At 46.9% G+C, this 24,592-nt stretch overlaps 1 protein-coding gene across 2 annotated transcripts in view; it reads left to right on the forward strand.

The window, feature by feature from the left end:
* The window catches only part of Rftn1 (raftlin, lipid raft linker 1), a 256,787-nt gene that overhangs the window by 228,717 nt on the left and 3,478 nt on the right, over positions 1-24,592 (forward strand). For both annotated transcript variants that reach the window (XM_045136163.1, XM_004661255.2), the window contains exons 8-9: positions 10,913-11,016; positions 14,551-14,632. In XM_045136163.1, coding sequence (XP_044992098.1) covers positions 10,913-11,016; positions 14,551-14,632 — 186 coding nt within the window. The remainder of the gene's footprint in view (positions 1-10,912; positions 11,017-14,550; positions 14,633-24,592) is intronic.

Here is a 24,592-nt window from a genome sequence, read left to right on the forward strand (position 1 = left end):
ATCCTTCACTCATTCACAGCTGCCCAAATCTTTTCACTATGACTTGAACTCAGTCAAAAGCTCTGGGGGTTATGATGCAGATGTCTCTGGTGGGGAGGCATCATACTGCCTCCCACATAACCTTTTCATTTAGCAATTCCTGGACATCTCTGAAGATTCTCCTTGTGGCATTTCTTCTCCAAGTCTCTTGTCCTCTGTGTCCTGAAAGGCTGTTATGAAGCCATTGTAGGAAACAAACAAAAAAAAATGTTCAGCAAGTGTAGTGTTGGTGAACCCTGGGGGTGGTTTCCCATGTTTTGCTATTACAGATGGTTCTTCAGTGAATAGATTTGTATATTTTTTTCATTTTTTAAATTTTATTTATTGATTTGAAAGCGGGGGAGAATGGGTGAACCAGACCTTTTATGTGGGTACCTGGGACTCAAACCCCAACCAACAGGCTTTGCAAGCAAGAGCCTTTATCTGGTGAGCCATCTCTCCAGCACCCCCTCCCCCCATATTTTCAGTTTTTATATGGAGGATAAATCCCCAGAAGTGAGATAGCTGCGTCAGAGGGTAAATGGACTTGTAATTTTGAGAGATATTGCCAAGTTATTCCCCAGAGGGTCCATTCAGTTTACCCTTCCATCAGCAATGTGTGAGCATGCCTGTGCCCTGACACCCTTATAAACAAAGTAGGTTGTCACACTTGAAGGTATAAGTTTTTTTTAAAAAAAAAAAAAAAAGCATCTCAGGGTAGTTTAATTTGCATTTGTTTTATTTTGAGATTCTGATCTTTTTTTTCTCCATGTGCTTAATGTTTATTTGAGTCTGTGATTTCCATATCCTTGTCCATTTGAAAATTTTGGTCACTGGATTTTTCTTACCAATTTCTCAAACCATTTATTTTTGTCTGTAACATGAGCCACAGATGTTTCCCCATTTTGTCTTTTGTCTTTTGAATTTGCATAGATTGTCTTTGTTATATAGATTTGTATGCAATCAAGTTTATTATTCTTTTTTTTTTCCCCTTTGGCTTGTAAGGTCTAAGTTATTTAGAAGGAGTATCCAGTAAGTCTTTTAAACATTAGAATAATCAGATTGTGCTAAGTGAGAGCAATTGGACACAGACACCTGAAAAATCCCAGGGAAGTGATATTAAAGAAATAACACAGATGGAAAATAGATCATGTTGATCCTCATAGCCTCAAATTCTGTTTTCACAAATTCACCTGCCCACCAAAATTTATTTGCAACTTCAGACTCAATCCTCCCCAGCTCCTAAGCAGGACATTTTCATGGTCTTTTGCAAATACATGCAGAATAGAACATCTGAGCCACCTGATGTTCATCTTTCCCACCGAGGCTGGACAAAGCCAGGCTCAGATGCATTGTCTTGATCCTCATTCTGTAAGCAAAAGTGTCCTGTGTCTATGAGATGCCACATTTTCCCCATCTTTGTGTTTTCCATGGGTACCTTTTTAAAAATATATTTTTTATTTATGTATTTTCAAGCAGAGAGAAATAGAAGAGATACAGAGAAAATAGGCACACCAGAGCCTCCAGCCACTGCAGACGAACTCCAGATACATGTACCATCTTGTGCATCTGGCTTTACGTGGGTACCAGGGAATCGAACCTGGGTTGTTAGGCTTTGCAGGCAGATGCCTTAACCGCTAAGCCATCTCTCCAGCCACTCCATGGGTGATTGTGTTAGAGTAAGGCTGAGGTCTTTCCTTGTGTTCCTAAGCACAGAATGTGCTTTGCTTTACAGAGCAAATACAAGTAGATGATGGTTAGTTCATGTCCAAGTCACATGCTGTTGGCAAAGAGTTCAACATCAGTGAGTCAACAACATATAGTAAAGGTGTTCTTTTAGCATAAACAACCATAAACAAACTTTGATATTGATTGGTTGACAAAAATATAACCCAAGAGCTTGAGAGACAGCTCAGTGGTTAAAGGTGCTGGTGGAAGTCATAATAAGACTTTAATGAATTCCAGGTCAGCCTGGGCTAGACCGAGACCCTACCTCAAAAAAACAAAAAAGGTGCTGGTGTACCAGTCCATTCCCCTCTCTCTGCTTGTGATAAGTAATAAAGATTATATTTGCATACATACATATCTAGAGAATGTGTGTGTGTGTGTGTGTGTGTGTGTGTGTGTGTGTGTGTGTGTGTGTGTAATCTCCCAAGATTTACAAGTACCTAATCCTGTATTTCCCTCAGGAAAAATTAGCTCAGTATTCACTAATTTAATGCCTACCCTACCTTGAAAAGCCAAAAACAAAAACCCAACAACAACAAAGAAGGCCTTCCCCTCCTGGTAAAGATCTATGTATACTCTCACCATGGTGGGCTTTGCCCTCAGACTCGGGTGAGCCTCAGGGTGTTGCTTGGTGTGAACTCCAGGCTGGCTCAGCAGGAAGCCAGCCATGACACCAAGTTTTGGGGCTGAACTTAACCAAATACAATGCCAGGATCAGATTTAAATTCTAGGAGATGAGAACTCCCTCCCAGGAAGGGGCCCAGGTTGTTTATGGAAAAGCAGATCTAGGTAACTCCTTTCATCAAGATATAAGGAGAGGAAAACTAGAGAGATGGCTTAGAAGTTAAGGCACTTGCCTGTGAAGCCTAAGGATCCAGGTTCGGTTCCCCAGAATTCATGTAAGCCAGATGCACAAGGTGGCACATCCATCTGCAGTTCATTCTGGAGTTTATTTGCAGTGGCTGGAGGCCCTTGGTGTTCCCATTCTCTCTCTCCTCTCTCTTTCTCTCTCTCATAAATAAGTAAATAAAATAGAAAAAAGGAGAGGAGATAACCTTCTCTGGTCTCTAGTAAAGTGAAGATTGCAAGGACAGACTTAAGGACATTTCTGGTTTTTTTTTTTTTTTTTTTTTTTCTTTTTTGTTTTTCGAGATAGGGTTTCACTCCAGTCCAGGCTGACCTGAAATTCACTATGTAGTCTCAGGGTAGCCTCAAATTCAAGGCGATCCTCCTACCTCTGCCTCCCGAGTACTGGGATTAAAGGTGTGCGCCACCATACCTGGCTTCTGCTTTTTTTCTTTTGGGGCCCATTCATCCTAAAAACTACCTGACTCCCTCTCACTCCTTTTGTGTATCAGTAGGAGGAAAGCAGATGGAGGAGTCTAACTGATGTAACAAAGTGGAAGAAGTGGCTCCCTGAGTGCAAAGAAAACACCAGGCTTCAGAGCAGAGCTCACCAGAGGATGGAAGGAAGGGTGTAGAGCTGAAAACCAGACCAGAGGTGTAAAATCTCAGTATGGGGTGTGGTCAGATCCTTCGCTTACCATGTCTGTCATTGTTTGGGTAACTAGAGCCATGGTGCAGGGATCAGCAGAAACCACTTAAAACAGAGATAAAGTACTTGTATCCATGGAACAAAAACAGGATACTATTAAAAACATAAACACACAATTGAAAGATAAGAAAGAGCTCTGGGGTCTTAAAAATAGAGCAGAATGCTCAATTTATAATAGCTGGGAAATGGAACCAGCCTAGATGTCCCTCAACTGATGAGTGGATAATGAAGATGTGGCACATTTATACAATGGAGTTCTACTCAGTGGTAAAGAAAAATGAAGTTATGAAATTTGCAGAAAAATGGATGGACCTGGAAGGGATTATACTAAGTGAGGTAACCCAGGCCCAGAAAGCCAAGCGCCACATGTTCTCTCTCATATGTGGATCCTAGCTACAGATGACTGGGCTTCTGCGTGAGAATGAAAATACTTAGTAGCAGAGGCCAGTAAGTTAAAAAGGAGACATAAAGGGAAGGGAAAGGAAGGGAGGAGGATACTTAATAGGTTGATATTGTATATATATAAGTACAATGATTGTTATGGGGAGGTAATATGATGGAGAATGGAATTTCAAAGGAGAAAGTGGGGGGGGGAATTAACATGGGATTTTTTTTATAATCATGGAAAATGCTAATAAAAATTTAAAAAATAGAGCAGAAAACAAACAAATAAATAAAATAGAGCACAAGAAAAAAATTAAAGCATAATTTAAAAAAAAAAAAGGCTGGAAGATGAAGCATAGAAAATTTGTAGGGAGTAGAATAAAAAGGTTTAATAAAAAAATGGGTCCAGCATGGTGATGCAGGCCCTTAATTCCAGCCCTTAGGAGGCCTAGATAGGAGGGTTGCTGTGAGTTCAAGGCCAGCCTGAAACTACATAGTGAATCCAGGTCAGCCTGGGCTAGAGACCCTACCTCAAACAAAAAATGTAAAATAAATAAATAGATAAAATAAAACAGGAGTAGGAAGGTGATGAAATTAAACTGTCAAGCCTACATTTTGATGAAAAGGAGAACCAAAAAGAAAGAAGGCAATTTCTTCTGGCTTGGGCTTTCCTGCTTTGCTTTTCCCTCCTAACTGTCCCTAAAATAAGCCTCATAATTCATAATTTACCCTTCTCTGAGTCTGTGTTTCCAATTCTTCGATAACTTGGACAAGGACCTGAAGTTTGGATTCATGGGCCTGCAGTTCTCCTGTTTCTTTGTGGACATTTAGTCCCTCCCATGATTTCAATGTTACATCACTTGGGAGGAATAGATTATCAAATAATAATTTAAAAAAAAAAAAAAAGCCCGGCGTGGTGATGCATGCCTTTAATCCCAGGCAGAGATAGGAAGATCACCATGAGTTCGAGGCCACCCTGAGACTACATAGTGAATTCCAGGTCAGCCTGGGCTAGTGCGAGACCCTACCTTGAAAAACAAAAAACGATATACTTTTCAGAGTTGAAAGACAACAGCCCGTAATCCAAGGCCATCATTTGTATAGTCTTTGAATGAAAAAGACCTATACCAAGGCAAACTGTTGTGAGATTCTGGAATATCTAGCCCAGGCATAGTGGCAGAGTGGTGCATCCCTTTAATCACAGCACTCAGGAGGCAGGGGTAGGAGGTTCGTTGTGAACCTCCTGGGACTAGAGAGCAAGTTCCAGGTCAGCCTGAGATAGAATGAGACCCTACCTCAAAAAAAAAAAAAAAATCCTAGAAACATTGAAGCAATACAACAGGTTACATTCAAATGATTCATAATCAGTGTTTGTGTAGAGAGAGGGAAAGAGAGAGAAAAAAAAAAACAATGCTGTGATGACATCTGGAAGTTAGTGGATTTAAAATTTTTGATGAGGAAAAAATTTTTGATGAGGGGGTCTAGAGAGATGGCTTAGCTGTTAAAGTGCTTGCCTGCAAAGCCTAAGGACCCAGGTTTGACTTCCCAGATCCCACGTAGGCCAGATGCACAAGGTGGCGCACGTGCAAGGTCACACATGTGCACAAGGTGCCTGCACCTAGAGTTTGGTTACAGTGGCTGGAGGCGCACCAGTTCATTCTCTCTCTCTCTGTCTCTCTCTCATAAAAAGCTGGGCTTGCCTCAAACTTAGTTAAAGGTGAGGACAAAACCTTTACCAAGGGCTGGGGAGGTGGCTTAACAATCAAGGTGCTTGCCTGCAAAGCCTAAACACCAGAGTTCCATTCCCTAGTACCCACGTAAAGCCAGATGCACAAAGTGATGCATGTATTTGGAGTTCATTTGAAGTGGCTAGAGGCCATGGTGCACCCATTCTCTCTCTGTCTGTCTCTTTTCTATCTCTTTGCTTGCAAATAAATTAATAATAATAATAATAAACTTTACCAAGTTGTAACATTTAATGTAATTAGAATTATATCAGAAATTATAGATAGAAACATGAGAAAAAGAATAACACATTGATATCCCAGGACACAAACTCTCACCAGATCCATATGTGACCTCTTAATTCTTTCCCTGCATCCCTGGGGATTTAACTCACTTCCAGGGCACGTCCTGTTTTCTAGGCATCTAGTAAAGGGTATGCTCCAGCAAAATGAGAGACAGAAAAGTAAAAAGATAACATATAAGTCATAGACACCTATTAGGAGAACACAGGCCTGGAAAGGGGGCCATATCAGATTGAATCAAAGGTTCAGAGAGTTCCAGAAATGATATCCCCCCATGGAAAACCTGAAGAATGTATATAGGCATGTAGACTATTACTGATGGCATCCTGTAGAATGCAGCATGTGAGATAAATTAATTGTGGATTTCTGTAACTACCGGGGAGAAGAAAAAACTGAGGTAATTGAAAAATAAAGAGTCACAATAAAAAAAAAGTATGAAGCCAGGCACGGTGGCGCATGCCTTTAATCCCAGCACTTGGGAGGCCAAGGTAGGAAGATCGCCGTGAGTTCGAGGCCCCCCTGAGACTCCATAGTGAATTCCAGGTCAGCCTTGGGCTAGAGTGAGACTCTACCTCAAAAAAAACAAAACAAAACGAAGAAAAAGTGTGGCTATTGTCATAGCTGGTTCCATGTTGCTGGGATGAACCTCCAAACCAGACAACACAATTGATGGGAGGAAGAGATTTATTTGAAGCTTACAGATTCAGGGGAAGTTCCATGGATGGAAACTGACCTCCCTTCACAGATCCACAGAGAGAAAAGGCCACCACCGGCCCCACCAAAAGCAAGCACACTCCGGCCGCAAACAGCAAGGAAACCCTAGGCAGAGCTCAAGCACCCTGCACACCTTAGGCTGGAATTCCAGATCCGCCCGCAGTGACACCTCCTCTAGGCAGGCAGCTAGAATCTCAAGTTACAAGCTTCAATAAACTCTTGAGTCTGGGGTGGGGGGGTCGGATATAAATTCAAACTACCATAGTCAAGATTCATTTACTCAGCCCAGCATTGAGCAGTTTAATAAGTTGCAATGATATAAACACTGACTTTTTCCTTAAATATTTTATTTATTTATTATTTGAGAGAGAAAGAGAGAATAGAAGAGGCAGATATAGAATGGGTGTGCCAGGGCCTGCAGCCACTGCAAACGAACTCCAGACGCATGTACCACCTTGTGCATCTGGCTTACATGTGTGCTGGGGAATTGAGTTAAGCCATCTCTCCAGGCCAACACTGACTTTTTTTTTTTGGTTTGGTTTATTCTAGTCCAGGCTAACCTGGAATTTACTATGTAGTCTCAGGGTGGCCTTGAACTCAACAGTGATCCTCCTACCTCTGTCTCCCCAGTGCTGGGATTAAAGGTATGTGCCACCTCACCTGGCCAACACTGACTTTTGATTTCATTACATCATGGGCTGGGTATGGTGGCGCACGCCTTTAATCCCAGCACTTGGAAGGCAAAGGTAGGAAGGTCACCTTGAGTTCCTGACCACCCTGAGACTACATAGTGAATCCCAGGTCAGCCTGAGCTAGACAGTGAGACCCTGCCTCGGGAAAAAAAAAAAAAAAAAAAAAACGAAAGAGAAAAACTACATCGTGAAAATTATAGAGAGAAGTGCAAAGAACACACTGACATTCAGAGATTCAGAGTACAGACTTTCTTTGCAGATTAATATGTGACCTCTTGATTCTTTCCCTGGTAGGGTGGGGGTCCTTAATCCAAAACAAATACATTTCTTAGTAAGAGATACATTTTGTTGCTAATTTGTGAGGGAAGGGAGGTTGTGTTGGACTTGCGTCTCTTTAGTTGATTTGCAACCACTGGAGAAGTTGCAGGGAACAAAGGGGAAAAGAACCATAAATACAAATGAATTCCTTTTATACAAGTTGGAAAACCACAGGATATGCTCCACTTTTTTTTTTTAACACTCTAGGTGTGATGGGAGATTAGGTATCCACCCCGGGAGAGAGGAGAGTTAATTAAAATTTTTGCTCCAGCTCACAGGAAGAAATGTCTTTTCGTTTGATAAGCAGGCTGGCTTTTGAGTGCAATTGGTGCTTTCTTCTCTCCTCACTGGAGTGTCAGGGAAAAAGGAGATCAAAGCGAGCCTCCCGTCCCAGATGTGGTCCTTACCACCTTTCTTAGCTAATAGACTTAAAAGTGTCTTCCACCGAATGAGTGGGGTTTATCTTGTGTTTTAGAAGTACCATCTTATTGTACTGGTGATCTGCTAACCAACATGGATAAATGCCTATGGAAAACCGTATTTAGCATTAATTAATGCTGAGACCAGCCCGGATCTTTGCAGTGAGCCTCGCCTTGTCGCATCGCCTTTGCCATTGTATTTTACGCGTCAGCTCTGATTGACGGCCAGAAATTAGCCCTTGAGATTGAACTAGCCAGGCACGGTGGGGTTTTGTGGTGTCTCCCCTTTTCCTTCTGGTCTTTGTGATTCGACACCCCATGGCTGACATTTCCTACCCTGGGGGGGGGGGCGGTGTTTGGGAAAAACCCTGCTGTTTTTCTCTTCAAGATAGTGACAAAATGAAATAAAATGGAGCAAAATGGAAGCCGTCCTGGTGAGGGCCGACAGGTCAGGCTACAGCAGCGGTGGTTCATTGTCTCGCAGCTCTGGGCACATGCAGAGAAAAACCCGGGGCAGGGCTCCAGCCACCAATGAAAGGACGCCCTCCTTCATTCTGCCACTCAGGGCTTTGTGAGGTGCCAAAGCTTGTCCTGGTTGCTATGGCTACTGTCTGATTGTGGCGGGTTTGTCACAGTGCTTGATAAAGTGGGAAGGTTATCCTAGATAGGCCGAAGTAATCACAACCTCACAAAGCTTGAGAATGTGGATTTAAATTTCCCACCCCCACCCCATTCCTCTCTCTAAGCGGGGAGGGGGGGGACTGATGGGAGGCAGGGAATCTGTGGCAATGGCCACCGGCCCTGAGGACCCTGCTGCTTGTCTGGGGAGCCGGCGCCCATGGCCTCCAGGGACAGCGGAAACCGAGGCCAGGCTGCTGGTCTCCTGCTGAGCCATGACTGGCCTGTAGGGCTTCCGAGGGGCTGATCCTGACCCCTCCTCTAACTGAGTATATTTCTTTCCCTCCAGTTCCATCCTTGCCACCAACAATGTTTCTTTCACACAGCTGACCCTTTGCAAGTCTTTTTTTTTTCTTACATAGAGAGCAGCAGGAAAGGCTAGAGCAGAAGAGCCAGCAGAGGGATGGGAAGATGGCCCAGCGGTTAAAAGCACTTGCTTTGTAAAGACTGACAACCTGGGTTCGATTCCCTAGAACCAACTTAAAGCCCAATGCACAAAGTGGCTCATGTATCTGGAGTTTGTTCCCAGTCCAAGGAGGTCCTCACATGTTCATATTCTCTCTCTCTCTCTGTCTAGTAAATAAATTTTTAAAAAAAAAAACCCTTTTTTTTTCAGGCTGGAGAGATAGCTTAGCAGTTAAGGCACTTGCCTGTGAAGCCTAACGACCTAGGTTTGATTCCCTAGTAACCACATAAGCCAGATGCACAAGGTGGCACACGCATCTGAAGTTCATTTGCAGTGGCTGGAGGCTCTGGAGCACCCATTTTCTCACTCCTTGCTTCTTTCTCTCTCTAACTTATTTTTAAGCCAGGCATGGTGGTGATGCCTTTAACCCCAGCACTCAGGAGGCAGAGGTAGGAGGACCGCCGTGAGTTCAAGGCCACCCAGAGACTACCAAGTGAATTCCAGGTCATCCTGAGCTAGAGTGAGACCCTACCCCCAAAAAACAAAATAAATAAATAAAATAAAATTTTTTAAAGAGCCTGCTGGATGTGGTGGTGCACACCTTTAATCCTAGCACTCGGGAAGCAGAGGTAGGAGGATCACTGTGAATTTGAGGCCAGCCTGAGACTACATAGTGAATTCCAGGTCAGCCTGGGCTAGAGTGAGACCTTACCTCAAACCACTTTCCAGAAAAAAGAAAGAGATAGAGAGAGCTGGTGGCTCTGGTCCCGGGATTATAGGCATGTCTTTGGCCAGGAGGTACTACCTGAGACTATTTTAGCAGACCCTTCATTATAGATTCTGGGGTGCTCTCAGAGTTCCTAGTTCAGGATGGCTGGACTGGGCCTGACCATCTGCATTTCTCGCCATGTTCCTAGATAGGGCCCAAGCCACAGGCTCCTGGCTAAACTTTGAGAGTCAGGGCCTGGGCCATGAGGCAGCCGAGGCTCCCACAGGATAGATGAGTAGCCAGGGATACCTTGACTTGACCATGTTGTCGTCGTTGTATGGGTTTGGTTCCCAAAGGTCACTAATAGGACATCTGAACCCACCGCAGGCACTAATTCAAAAGACAGCATAGGCAATCATTCATGTATCTCAGCATGACAGAGCGTAACCCAGGTGAAGATGCTTCCGGGTGCCTGTGTCTGCTGCGGTAGCGGGATGCAAATGACTCCTGTCATGTGTCAAATGTAATTTAGCTCCCTGCGACATATACACTGTGAAATCCCCCAGAGTGGCGTGTGGTATCATATGCACTGAGCATGCCTCAAAGGCAGGGTAATTGTATTTCTTCAGTGAAACTCACAGGACGCTATTTGTCCAGACAGGAATAAACAAAATTAATGGATTAATATTTTTTTATTTTTTTTGTGTGGTAGGGTCTTATTCTAGCCCAGGCTGACTTAGAATTCACTGTGTAATCTCAGGGTGGTCTCGAACTCACATCAATCCTCCTACCTCTGCCTCCTGAGTGCTAGGATTAAAGGCATGCGCCACCATACCTGGTCCAGATTAATCTTTTTTTAAAAGGTTCTTATTAAATTAAATTAATTTATTTATTTGAGAGAGAGAAAAAGACAGATATAGAGAGAATGGGTGCACCAGGGCCTCTAGTCACTGCAAACAAACTCCAGACACATGCGCCACCATGTGCATCTGGATTACATGGGACCTGGAGAATCGAACCTAGGTTCCTAGGCTTCACAGGCAAGCACCTCAACTGCTAAGCCATCTCTCCAGCCCAGAATTAATCTTTTGGCTCCAATTCCTTGCTAACTACACAGACTTGAGACAGGCCTGCCTGAGACCAGAAATCTCATGTTGGCAGTCTTACCTGCTCCAGTGGTTTGGTGGATGGCAATGGTACTGTCCCCGTGGCTGGGGAGCTGGCCTCACGTGGTATCAGTGCTAATGGTGCTCTTTCTCCCCAGGGTACCGAGGTGCAGACAGACTATGTGCCTCTGCTGAACTCGCTAGCAGCCTATGGCTGGCAGCTCACCTGCGTTCTGCCAACTCCCGTTGTCAAGACTACCAGGTAATGAGAACAGAAGCCATGATGATTATTATTGTGATGGGAGTTTGGGGGTTCCTTATACACCAGCACACCAATAAATTTGGGATATCCACGGATCCTCGTCTTATGAATTATGAGAATTAAAATTCATGCCAGGCATGGTGGCACACACCTTTATAATCCCAGCACTCAGGAGGCAGAAGTAGGAAGGATAGCCATGAATTTGAGGCCACCCTGAGACTACATAGTGAATTCCAGGTCAGCCTAGACTAAAGGGAGATACTATCTCAAAAAGAGAGAGAGAGAGAAGTACAGAGAGCACCAGCCACTGGAAGGCAGGAGGGGGTAGACAGCCTATATGGAATAAAGGCCTCCTTTGTCCACCCTGTCAATCCAGACTGGGTTGGGACCATGGATGCTTACCTGAGCAGGGACCTGGAAGTTCAGGAGAAATGAACAGCCCAAAAGAGGCTGTGCCCACCTGGTAAGGATCTATTCATAATCTTATTGCGGTGGGCTCTACCCTTAGGCTCAGGTGAGTCAGAGAGAGAGAGAGATAGAGATGTGCGGACTCGGGGCTGGCTCAGGAAGAGGTCAGTACACCTGAGTAGGTGGGGGGAGAGCTAATCGGATGACACTGGATCTGACGCTGAACTCTGGTTCTACCAAAGCAGTGGGACATCCCTTCGTGCTTCCCTCTTTGTGCCCTTTAACTGGCTACCCGAAAATAAAGCTACCTGACTAGTTCTCCCTCAGTAACATCATTGTTGTATCCACGAGGCGCTCTGTGTAGATAACCTGTTTGATCTTGCAACAGACCCATGGGGCTGTCACTGTTACTGCTTACTAGAACACTCTGCTGTGGGTGCTGGACCAGGTGTTGCCTTTCTCCCCCCTCTGTCACCTAAAGCAAGTCCCTCCCCGTCCTCCTGTCATGGAGAAAGGAGCTTTGGCCAGCGAGTTAATACTGCCCTGTATGCCTGATACCAAAGCCCAGGAGGACCCACAGAGGCAAAAGAAATTCAGCATCCATTGTGCAAAGCTCCATAGCACTTTGCCTAAACTGTCTCAATCCAGAGGGAGGCGGAGACCAGCGACCTATGCGATGATTCTTGTCTTGTTTTGTTTTTGAGACAGAATCTCAGTAATCCATGTTGGCCTTGAACTTGTGACTCTTCCCCCTCAACCTCCCAAATGGTATATGCCGCCATGCCTGGCTGATTTGTTATTATTAAATCTGTGGCACAGCTAAGGAAGATATAGGCAGAGATATTAAGGGACTTGCCCAAATTCACAGTACAAAGGGAGTGTGGGGATCTGGCGTCTTGGGTTTTGTTTATCGGCTCTTCTGTATCAGTTACTTTTTCCTTACCGTGAACAAACACGTGACCAGAAGCAACTTAAGGGTTTAATTCGTTTTACAGTTTTGAAGGGAACTGTAAAATGAATTCCATGGTAGGGAAGGCAAGGCCACAGGAGCAGAAGTAGAGCTGGCCACATTGGCAGGCTGGAAGGAAAAAACAACACAAAACAACAAAGTGGCCCTTGTGAGGCAGAGGTAGGAGAATTGCTGTGAGTTCGAGGCCAGCCTGGGACTAAAGAGTGCATTCCAGGTCATCCTGGGCTAGAGGGAGACCCTACCTGGGTTGAGAGGGGAACGGAACAGGAAATGGGGCAGGACTAGAAAACCTCAGGGCTTACTCTCCAATGATCCCCAGGAAGGTTCTGCTTCCTAAAGGTTTCCCACACAGTGCCACCAGCTTGGGGACAAAGTGTTCAAACACATGAACCCATGGGGAGTATTTCACATTCAGATTCCCAAAACTGTACTATTTCTCAGCTGAGATCTTCGCACACCACTCGCTGAGCCCAGTCATACCAACCCTGAAAGGCCTTCCATCTGCCCTTCGGCTCTGCAGGCAAGCGCCTTATCCGCGGAGATCTCTCCAATCCCCTCCTAAGTCTTGCTGCTGCTGAATCAGTTCCCTGGTCAGCTTCCAGACACTGTGACTGTGATGAGAATGGATTTCAACAGGAGGCCTCAGTTGTTCTGAGCCGTGTGAGCCTGGGAGTGCAGAAAGCTCTCTTTCCATGCCCCGGACAGTCACACTTGCTTCTCCTCCCTCTCCATAAAGGACACAGAAAGGGATCAGGCAACCTTGTGTTTAATCCTCCAGGGTGAGCCTGAAGCTGCTTTTCATCTGAGATTTCCCTTTTGGTCTGTAAAGGTGGTAGTGGGCTTTTGCTTGGCAGCAAGTGAGGCTTGCGATGAGCCCTTTATTTATTTTATTATTATTTTTACTTTTATTATTTGGTTTTTCAAAGTAGAGTCTCACTGTAGCCCAGACTGACCTGGAATTCACTGTAGTCTCGGGGTGGCCTCAACTCACAGTGATTCTCCTACCTCTGCCTCCTGAGTGCTGTGATTAAAAGGGTGTACCACCACACACCCCTATGAACCCTTTAAAAAAATATTTTTTTAAATTTATTTGCAAGGGGGAGAGAGAGAGAGAATGGACATGCCAAGGCCTCCTGCCACTGCAAATGAACTCCAGATGCATGTACATCTGGCTTTACGTGGGTACTGGGGAATTGAACCCAGGCCATTAGGCTTTGTAAACAAGTGCCGTTAGCCTCTGAGCCATCTCTCTAGCCCAGAAATGAGCCCTTTTGAATGAAATCACCAGCCAGGCAAATGTTAGTTCTCTCCTTCCTTTCCCACACACTCTTCACTGAATGCAGCGGGGAGATGTTTGCAAACAAAGGTTGGAGGTGGGGAATAATCATGGCTCTGTCCTCTTTAAAGACATGCCATGGAGGCTGGAGAGATGCTTGGCGCTTAAGGAACATGCCTGAGAAGCCTAAGGACCCAGGTTCCATTTTCCAGATCCCACGTAAGCCAGATGCACAAGGTGGCACATGCGTCTGGACTTGGTTTGCACTGGCTGGAGGCCCTGGCGCGTCCATTCCCCCTCCATCTGTAATAAATAAATAAATAAAAATAAACCTTAAAGACACGCCATGGGGTCCTGCCTTCCTACCTTATAGCCTGCGAGCTACCTGCCCCCTTACCTGATTAGTGCAAGTCAAAGCTGATTACCTGGCACCACCTCGCTGCCAGCCTGTCCCTCCTGGCATCACCATGCCAGCAGGAGCGACATGGCGTCTGACCTGCAGGTCAAGCCTGCCCTCTACCACAAGTGGAGGAACTGAGCTCATGGCTCGGTCCTTATCCTCCACTGATCTCTGCCATGGGGGCCAAAGATAGAACTGGAAGAGGCCGCACCCCTTCCAGACTCCCTATAGCAGCCAGTGTGTCCTCACTTAACCAAGGCACCAGCTGCTGCTTGCCCTCAAGGGCAGGGGAGGTGGCGGCCAGGAAGCAGGGATTCTCAGGCACTGTTGGCGGGTGTCTATGACAGCCCCTGGGCTGGAGGTGGGAGAGAGGAGCAAGAGTGGGGGCTCTGACTCTCCCTTCCCCCATCCGGGAGCAGTTTGAAGGAAGTTAGGGAATGTAGCGTGTCACATGACTCATCCTCAGCCGCTGTGTTGTAGGGAAGGGACCGTGTCCACCAAGCAGATTGTTTTTCTTCAGAGACCGTGTCTACCTCAGAAAGCCAAGAAGAAGGAATCCAAGGTAAGAGACTTGGGCTGCCTCCCTCCCTCCCTCCCTCCCTCCCTCTCTCTGGGGGCTCAGGGTTCTTGGGGCATCTGCAGCACTTGGGTCAGCAGTCAGCTACTGCCAAGGGCCCTTAGAGCCCAAGAAACACACATGGAATATTAGATCACACTATAGGCTGCCAAAGTGGAGCCTGTGATGGCCAGGCCATTAGGGCAGAGGGCAGGGACTTTTCTGGTCACCCACATGTGCCAGAGTATCCCATGAGGCCAATAATAGGACATTAAGTCAGCTCTGGTTTGACTAGAAGATGGAGTGACTTGAGCTCATAGCCGGCTTCCCTTCTTCATCTTACTAACAACTGGTCAGAACTCTGGCTTGCCCATTGGATCCCTTGGGACACCAGAGTTTGCTGATCTTGGCTAAGTATGGTGAGGCATGCCTATAATCCCAGGGAGACAGGAGGGTCATGCGTTCCAGACTATACATTGAGACCTTGCCTTAAAAAAAAAAAAAAAAACACTGGAGAGATGGCTCAGCAGTTACAGGTTGTTGGGTTTTTGTTGTTGTTGGCATTGTTTGTTGTTTGTTGTTTTTGGAGGTAGGGCCTCACTGTAGCCCAAGCTGTTCTGAAACTCAGTCCCTAGGCTGGCCTCAAACTCATGGCAATCCTCCTATCTCTGTCTCCTGAGTCAAGTGCTGGGATTAAAGGTATACACCACCATGCCCAGCTTTAAAGGTGCTTTCTTACAAAGGCTGACGGTCCAGGTTTGATTCCCCAGTGCCCACACAAGGCCAGATGCACAAAGTGGTGCAAGTGTCTGCAGTTGGTTTACAGTGGCTGGAGCCCCATCATGCCCATTCTCTTTCTTTCTCCCTCTTTTTTTTTCTTATTAGAAGAAAGCAGCTGGCTGGTTGTGGTGGTACATGCCAGTAGGGTATTGTTGAAGAGATGGAGGGAGAAGGATCAGGAGGTCAAGGCCAGCCTAGGCTAGACATTAAAAAGAAGAAAAAGGGAGGGGCTACATAGTGAATTCCAGGTCAGCCTGAGCTAGAATAAGACCCTACCTGAAAAACAAACAACAACAACAAAAAAAAAAAAAAACAAAAACAAGGAAACAGAGAGAGAAGGCTCATCAGTTAAAAGCACTTGCTTGCAAAGCCTGCTAGCTTGGGTTTAGTTCTTTAATAACCATGTAAAGCCAAATGCACAATGTGGCACATGCATCTGGAGTTCATTTGCAGCAGCATGAGGCCCTGGCACACTCATTCTCATTTTCTCTCTTTCTCTCTCTCTCTCTCCCTCTCACACACAAACAAATTTAAAAAAAAAAAAAAAAAGGTTTTAAAAAGAAAAGAAAAACCCAGACATTTCCCAACCCGTAGGCCTATGGGTGACAGCTAGTGATTCAGACAGAGGCCAGCATAGTCTGTGGTGGTCAGTCCTCGGACCAGGCTGAGCTCAAGGGCTCCCTGGGGCTCTTTTTATCTTGCTGGACTTTTCAGGGCCATGGCTTTGCCTGCCCACAGCTTCATCGAGAGACAGCCATTGGCAGAGTCACTTCCCTCTGTGTCTCTGGAAGCTGCACCAGCTGCTTGAGCCAGATGACTCTGACTCTCACCCCTGCACGCTGTGCAGCTGCTGGATACTTCTGTATGTTACAGTGTGAATCCTCAGCATTCCCCAAAGGCTCATGCGCTGATGTCTTGGCCCCTAGCTGATGGCACCACTGAGAGGCAATGGAACATTTACAGATGTGAGGCAGAGCAGAAGGAAGGAAATTAGGCCATATCTCCATTTGAAGGGGATATTGGGACTCCAGCCCATTCCTCTCTGCTTCCTGGCCCCTGTGATGTAAGCAGCCTCTACCATCTGCCAGGATGCGCTGTCTCACCACCGGACCAAAGGCAGTAGAGCCAACCGGCCACAGACAGAACCCTCTGAAATTGTGTTCAAGAGTAAACCTTTCGGGCTGTAGAGATAGCTTAGCCATTAAGGCACAGGTCTGTGAAGCCTAGGGACCCAAGTGTGATTCCCCAGTGCCCACATAAGCCAGATGCACAAGGTGGCACATGTGTCTGGAATTTATTTATGGTGGCTAGAGGCCCTGGAGTGCCCATTCTCTATCTGTCTGTCTATCTCTTTCTCTCTACCTCTTTCCCTCTCTCAAATAAATAAATATTTTCCTAAAAAATTAAACTAAAAGGGGTAAACCTTTCTTTCTCTTCAGTTGACTCTTTTGGGTATTTTGTCCCAGCACCTTGTGCGTTCCTGGTTACTCAGGAAGTTGAATGAATCAACTGCCAAAGCCTCGTTGTGGTGTCAGCGGGACTCGGGGCGCGGCACTCTGCTGGCTGAGGACGCGCCTTCGCAGAAGCTGTTGACCTGCTCAGCTCTGCGTGCTTGGCACGATGCCCACGCCCCCCCTCCTCACCCACTCTTTGTCCCTCGTGGTCTCTGGACTCACAGTTCCGGGCAGGAGCATCCAGCCCGTGAACAGATTGGACTAGCCCATTTCCAGCCAACTAATCCAGAGGGGGCTCACTTGCGAAAGGAACACCAAGGCGATGATGATGTTGAAGCCAGATGGGTTGGAGTGCATTGGAAGGTCTCTCCCAGGCACTGAGATTGTTATGTGACAGGTGACAGCGGTGGTGGACCAGAAGGCAGCCGCTAATCCACCATGAGCCACCAGGAGCAGGCAATTAGGCACAGGCTGGAAGATGGATGGCTACCGGCTGGTGTCAGGTAACTCTTAGCCATAGGCTCACAGGATGCCACCATCCACAGGAAGTGACATTCAGTGAGTGACAGCAGTGCAGACAGTTTGCCAGAAGTGGAAAGGATCAGGTTTGGGCTCCTCAGAGGGAGACGGCGCTGGCTCTTCTTGCCGGGTGTCTGATTTGGGGCAGCTCGGGTTTCACAGAAAGGCCCCAACATCTCACAGAGGGGCCATGTCAATGGCAGCCTGATTTTTTAATTTTTTTTTTTTAAGGTAGGGTCTTGCTCTAGCTCAGTCTGACCTGGAATTCATTATGTAGTCTCAGGGTGGCCTTGAACTTACAGCAATCTTTCTACCTCTGCCTCCTGAGCGCTGGGATTAAAGGCATGCACCACTACATCTGGCCACGGCAGTCTGATTCTATTGTGTGTGTGTGTGTGTGTGTGTGCACATGCGCGTGTCATGGTATACATGAGGTGGTCAGAGGACATCTTCCAGGTGTCTGTGCTCCACCTTCTTTGAGACAGGGTCTTTTTTTTTTTTTTTTTTTAGAGAAGCAGAGAGAGAGAGAGAATGGGCGCTCCAGGGCCTCTAGCCACTGCATGTGCCTCCTTGTACATCTGGCTTACATGGGCACTGGGAAATCAAACCTGGATCCTTAGGTTTTTGTAAGCAAGCGCCTTAACCACTGAGCATCTCTCTAGCCCTGAGACAGGGTCTTTTGCTGCTATAAATGAACTCCCGTAAAGGAGCGTCCTACTAACTGGCTGTGAGCTTCAGATTCTCCTGGCTCAGCCTCCCATTGTCATAGGTCCATTGGGATCACAGGTGCATGCACCACGTGGCACCTGGCTTTAGTGTAGGTACTGGGGAAGTGAACCCAGAGCTGGCTGGCAGGCTTTGCCAGCGAGGTGCCTTTAACTGCTGAGCCATGAGCCCGAGACAGGATTGGAAATGTTTTTTTTTCTTGGTAAGAACTTCCAATCCTAATCTATCTGCTGGGCAAATACGGGTGGATCATTTTCTCTCTCTCTCTCTCTCTCTTTTCCCGAGGTAGGGTTTCACTCTACCCCAGGCTGACCTAGAATTCACTGTGTAGTCTCAGGGTGGCCTTGAACTCATGACAGTCCTCCTACCTCTGCCTCCTGAGTGCTGGGATTAAAGGTGTGTGCCACCATGCCCAGCCTGGATGACTTTATTTTTTTTAACTTAAAAAGAGTTTATTTACTTGCAAGGAGATGGTTGGAGAGAATGAGCATGCCAGGGCCTCTAGCCACATTGCAAACAAACTCCAGATGCATGTAACACTTTGTGCATGTGGCTTTATGTGGGTACTAGGAAATCAAATCCAGGTCATTAGACATTGCAGGCCAAGTGCCTTAACGGTTGAGCCATCTCCCTAGCCCCACTTTCTCTTTTTTAATGTCCTGCATTACTCCAAGACTGGCATAAGCCCTTGTGGAGACCCTCTGAGACACCATGAGAGAAGTTCCAGAGAGGGGATTTCACACCAGGCTTCTAGGAAGAATCCTGTACACTTGCTGCCTCTGCTCCTTTATCCCTATTACTCACGCCTCACCCACCTCATCCATGTCCCCGTGGTGATCCTGAGGGTGACCCCATCCAACCTTTACCATGGCTCCTACAACACCAGAGTGTGCGCCCTTTTCTTTTGGTTCCATCTCACCACAAGTAATTATTGCTTTTGTCAGTGCTACTTTAAGGCTTAAGATGGGATACACCCCATAACGGCAGGAGCCAGAGGCAGCCAGTCACCTTGCCTCCATAGTCGGGAAGCAGAGAGGGCAGGAAGGGAGCTGGGCTTATAAAACCTCAAGGCCTATACTCAGTGACTCATTTCTCCCAGAAAGGCTTAACCTCCTAAGGTTTCCACAACCTTCCTAAGCAGCCCCATGTGCTGGGGTCCAGGTATTCAAAACCATGCACTTTTGGAGAGCACTGTACATTCAAACCACAACAGAATGTTCTGATTTTCCAGAAAGTTCTCCAGGACTCAGCCACAGGTCTGTTTCTCCTCTCCCTCTTCCCTAGACACTTCAACTCCACCTGAGCCCCTTCCCTCTCTCCTGTCACTTGCCCCATCTGAGAGTGTACACGTGACCCTGCCCCTCCGCACACCTGGCTCACCTCCCCATTTCTAGAGGAAATGGCACATTCCCACCTCAGGGGACATCCCTGACTCGTCCTCATCTTCCCCCTGTTTCAGTCTACCCTTTAGCTCTGTCTGTTTTAGGTCCCAGAAACTCAAGAACTCTAGAGTTCTAGAATCCCTTCCCTGCCGTGGTCTCCACCCCTCCAGCATCCTGATACCAGCTCTCCCTCTGGCATATGTTTTCTATTCAGAGCTAGAGTAATCTTTCGTTCCTTTATGAGAGAGAGTGAGAGAGCACACGGGCACCGTGCCAGGGCCTCTCACACCTGGCTGCAAACCAACTCTAGATGCATGCGCCCACTACTTTGTGCATCTTGGCTTTACATGGGTTCTGGAGAATGGAATTCGGGCAGGCAGGCTTTGCAGGCAAGTACCTTTAATCTCTGAGCCATCTCCTCAGCTCTCCAAGCAATTTTTTTTAAGTAGAAACTTCATATGGACGCATCATGTGGTGATGGTACCATCATTTCCCTCCTCCCTGTCCCCACTCCACTGAGGACCCTTCCTCGATGGAATTGCTGGTGTTCACCATGCGGTCGTGAGTTGTGAGAACAGCAGTCCGTCATTGTGAGGGGGGCAATGCCTCTGGATATTCCCTCCCACCCTGTGGCTCTTACATTCTTTCTGCCCCCTCTTCTGCAAAATTCCCTGAGCCAGGTGGGTGTGTTTTAAGTCTACTGTAGTGCTGAGCTCTCAGCAGCTTCTGGATTTCTGAAAACAATCTTTTCAATCTTTGTTTTATTTTGTTCTTCCAGGTAGGGTCTCACTCTAGCCCAGGCTGACCTCCTCCTGCCTTTAGCAATCTCTCTTTTTAAAAAAAAAAAAAAAATTGTTTGCTTTTATTTATTTATTTGAGAGAGACAGACAGACCGAGAAAGAGGCAGAGAAAGGCGGAGAGAGAGAGTGGGCCCACCAGGGCCTCCAGCCACTGCAAATGAACTCCAGATACATGTGCCACCTGTGCATCTGGCTTACATTGGTCCTGGGGAATGGAGCCTCGAACCAGGGTCATTAGGCTTCACAGGCAAGTGCTTAACTGCTAAGCCATCTCTCCAGCCCCAGCAATCTCTTTTAAAAGCCAGCTGGAGTGTGTCACCACACTGCTTACAAGAGTTCTGACGCTCGCACTTCCTCTTAAAGAAACCATGAAACCTCTCACGTCGCCTGCCAGACCCATAGAACATTCCAGCTACATTGACCTCCATGCTCCTCCACTGCCATTGGCCAAAGGCCCTTGCTTTGGCCAGTTGCCCCTTCCCACAGCCTAGGAGGCTCTCCTCCATTCTCTCTCTCCACTCAGCTTCCTTACCCAAGAATGGTATATTCCACTGAGGTCAAGCTCATCTCCTTTGTAACTGTCATTCACTCTTCTTCTTGCTGTGACAAATACCTGAGGACAAGAAGTTTAAAGGAGAAAATATATTTTGGCTCAATGTTAATCCAAACTTGACTGGCCCCATTGTTTAGGGCCTATTGCAGTCAGCTTCGTGTTATTGGCAGAAAGCACCCAACCAAAAGCAGCTTGTGGGAGGAAAGGCTTGCAGACTCAAGGGGAAGCTCCACGATGGCAGGGGAAAACATGGCATACACAGAGATGGTGGACAACACCTCCTGGCCAACATCAGTGGGCAACAGCATCAGGAGAGTGTGCCAAACACTGGCAAGGGGAAGCTGGCTATAACACCCATGAGCCCTTCCCCCAGCAATACACCACCCCCAGGAGGCTCCAATTCCCAAATTGCCACCAGCTGGGGACCTAGCACTCAGAACACATGAGTTTATGGGGGGACGCCTGCAGCAAACAGCCCAGGGCTACAGCCGAAGCAGAGTATTGTGGTGGCAGAAGAGCAGGCCTGGGGAGGAGGACGTTCACCTCACAGTGGCCAGGAAGCAGAGCTGAGCCAGGAACGGATGTGTGCCAAGCCATATTCTTCCGAGACATGCCCCATCTCCTAGTTTTCTACCGCCACCCAATAATGCCCTCATTCTATGAACCCATCGGTGAGCCCGCTCATCAATGAAGACAGTAGTACCCTCGGGTGCAATCGCTTTTCACCCATGAGCCTTTTTTAAAAATTTTTATTTATTTATTTGAGAGTGACAGACACAGAGAGAAAGACAGGTAGAGGGAGAGAGAGAGAACGGGCGCGCCAGGGCTTCCAGCCTCTGCAAACGAACTCCAGACGCGTGCGCCCCCTTGTGCATCTGGCTAACGTGGGTCCTGGGGAACCGAGCCTCGAACCGGGGTCTTTAGGCTTCACAGGCAAGCACTTAACCGCTAAGCCATCTCTCCAGCCCTCACCCATGAGCCTTTTGAGGGAAATGCCTGACATCTGTGCCACCACAGTGACACAGGAGGAAAGAACGCAAGGCCTGTCTTGCTCTGCTCCGGCTTAGGTATTTGTGACCCTCTCTTGTTAAATGCATACATCCAGTCCATAAGAGCAGAAGCTTCCCCTCTGATTTTTTGGTTGGTGCTCAACAGCTGTCATTTTTTAAATGTATATTTATTTAAGATAGAAAGAAGCAAACAAAGAGAAAGAGAGTGCGTATGGGCCTCCTGCCACTGCAGACACACTCCAGACACATGTGCCACTTTGTGCATCTGGCTTTATGTGGGTACTGGGGAATCAAACCCAGACCATCAGGCCTTATAAACAGGCCTCCTGGGAATCTAGCTGTAGCCTTTGTGATAGCTGGGGGACCCAGGCAGAACCAGGAGTCACGAAGTCCTCAGAAACCCATCTCAGGACACAGGAAACAGTGCAGTCCTATAACATTTTTTAAGAGATATTTATATTTGGGCTGGAGAGATGGCTTCGTGGTTAAGCTTGCCTGCAAAGCCTAAAGACTCATATTCGGCTCTCCAGATCCCACATAAGCCAGTGGCACAAGGTGACACAAGTGTGCAAGGTTGCACTTGAGCACAAGATGCCTCATGTGTCCAGAGTTTGATTTCAGTGGCTGGAGGCCCTGGTGCACCAATTCTCTCTCGCTCACACACAGGCACACAAAAAATATTTACTGGAATGGGGAAGAGGGAGAGAATGGGCACACCAGAGCCTGATAGCACTGCAAAAACACTCCAGACACATGCGCCGCCTTGTGCATCTGGCTTTACATGGGTCCTGGGGAACTGACCCTGGGACTGCAGGCTGCACAAGCAAGCACTTTAACCGTGGAGCCATTTCCCCAGTTCCCACCCTCTTAGAAGGCATTTGGCTAAAGAACAGAAAGTGGCTGAAATAGGTCCTGACCAGCTCACAGTGACAGGCCAGATCCTGTCCTCGGAAACCAGGAAGGGTCCTAGAGAAAGCAGCTGTCATGCTGTTCTTGTCCCGTTTCACTGCGTCAGCAGAACACGGCCTCCTAAAAGGGACCCTGTGACCAGGTTCCCATGAAGGAAGTATGGGACTGTGGATTTCTGTGGACTGTTTTGTTAGGCCAGCTAGTGAGAGTATCTGGATTTGTTGTAAACAGCTCTACATTGCATATAGTGGCACATGCATTTGGAGTTTATCTGCAGTGGCTACAGGCCCTGATGTGCCCATTCTCTCCTTCTGTCTCTTTCTCTCTGCTTGCAAAAATAAAAAATATTTTTTGAAGAAACATTTCCAGGCTTAACAGTTAAGACACTTGCCTGCGAAGCCTAAAGACCCAGGTTCAATTCCTGAGTACCCATGTGCCACCTCAGCCAGATGCACAAGATGGCACATACATCCAGAGTTTGTTTGCATTGGCTGGAGGCCCTAGTGCACCCATTCTCTCTCTGCCTATCTGCCAAACACCTCTACCCTCACCGTCAACTAAATAAAGAAGTAAATAAATAAAATATTTTAAAAAGCAACATTTCCAGGGCTGGAGAGATGGCTTAGCGGTTAAGGCATTTGCATGCAAAGCCAAAGGTCCTCAGTTCGATTCCCCAGGACCCACGTAAGACATGCATAGGGTGGCACATGCATCTGGAGTTTGTCTGCAGTAGCTCAAGGCCCTGGCATGCCCATTCTTTCTCTCTCTCTCTTTCTCAAATAAATAAAGTATTAAAGTTGTATGTGAACCTGGGATAAGGGACAATAACCATCAGATCCAAACTTGAACTTGCATTCCATTTCCTTTCTCTCCTTCTGTGGAATATTCAAATTTATGTCTTTCTTGTCCCAAAAGAATCCTGTGTTGCATTAAGTCTTTGACCCCCTATAAGTGTGTAAGAGAGATAGATCTCAGCAGCGGAAAACTCTGCCAAGGTTTAGTTTTTTGTTGTTTTGTTTTGTTTTGTTTTTAAAGCATATTGTTTTTTCCAACAAAGTTCTTACAGCTATTTACAATACGGTCTGAGTTTCCTGGCTCATAGTGTATCTTCAGGCCTGGGCTCCCCTCTCGCCCTATTGCACATCACTGAAACTGAAGGCTCTATTTTTTTTTTTTTCATTATTTTCTTGTGACAGGGTCTCCCTGTGTTTCAGGCAGGCCAGGAACATGACCCTCTTGGCTCAGCCAACCAAGTTCTGGGATGACAGGTCTCATGGGCCATGACACCTAAGCTAAAATGTCTTTGAATCACAGAGCACTGATGATTTGCATACGCATTTGGCGCATGTGTGGTGTGGTGCAGATAAAGTGGAAGGCAGTGACAGGTGGGAACTTCAAGTTCACGTGTGGACTGTGGTTCACAGAGCTAACTGGCTGTCAGTGAGTGGTAGACCCAGGCAGGCTTCGGTAAGACCAGGGATGCTTGCCTGGTCACTGGGTATGTATGTGACCACGGGACTGTGAGCCCCTGCTGACTTCCTGTCACGTGGAAAAATGCTTGCTAGCAGGTTGGGATCTCTGGGAAGTACTGTTTGGGTGGAGACTTTTAGGGATGGTGCCCTGGAAGGCGCAGGTAGAGGAGGGAGCTAGGCTAGGCTGCGTCACAACCCCCAGGTAGCTCTGAGCTGGGATGGCTTTTCAGAGGTGGGAGGCAATGATTTCTTATATATCACCCAGGCCAGTCATTGGTTGAGGGTCTTCTTGCCCTCCCCCAAAGGAGTGTAATCAAAGAGGGCTGTCAGCAGACCAATGTCCCTGCCGCTGGGGGAAGGA

This window comes from Jaculus jaculus, chromosome 16 (assembly GCF_020740685.1).
Source record: "Jaculus jaculus isolate mJacJac1 chromosome 16, mJacJac1.mat.Y.cur, whole genome shotgun sequence".
NCBI classification, from domain to species: Eukaryota; Metazoa; Chordata; class Mammalia; order Rodentia; family Dipodidae; genus Jaculus; species Jaculus jaculus.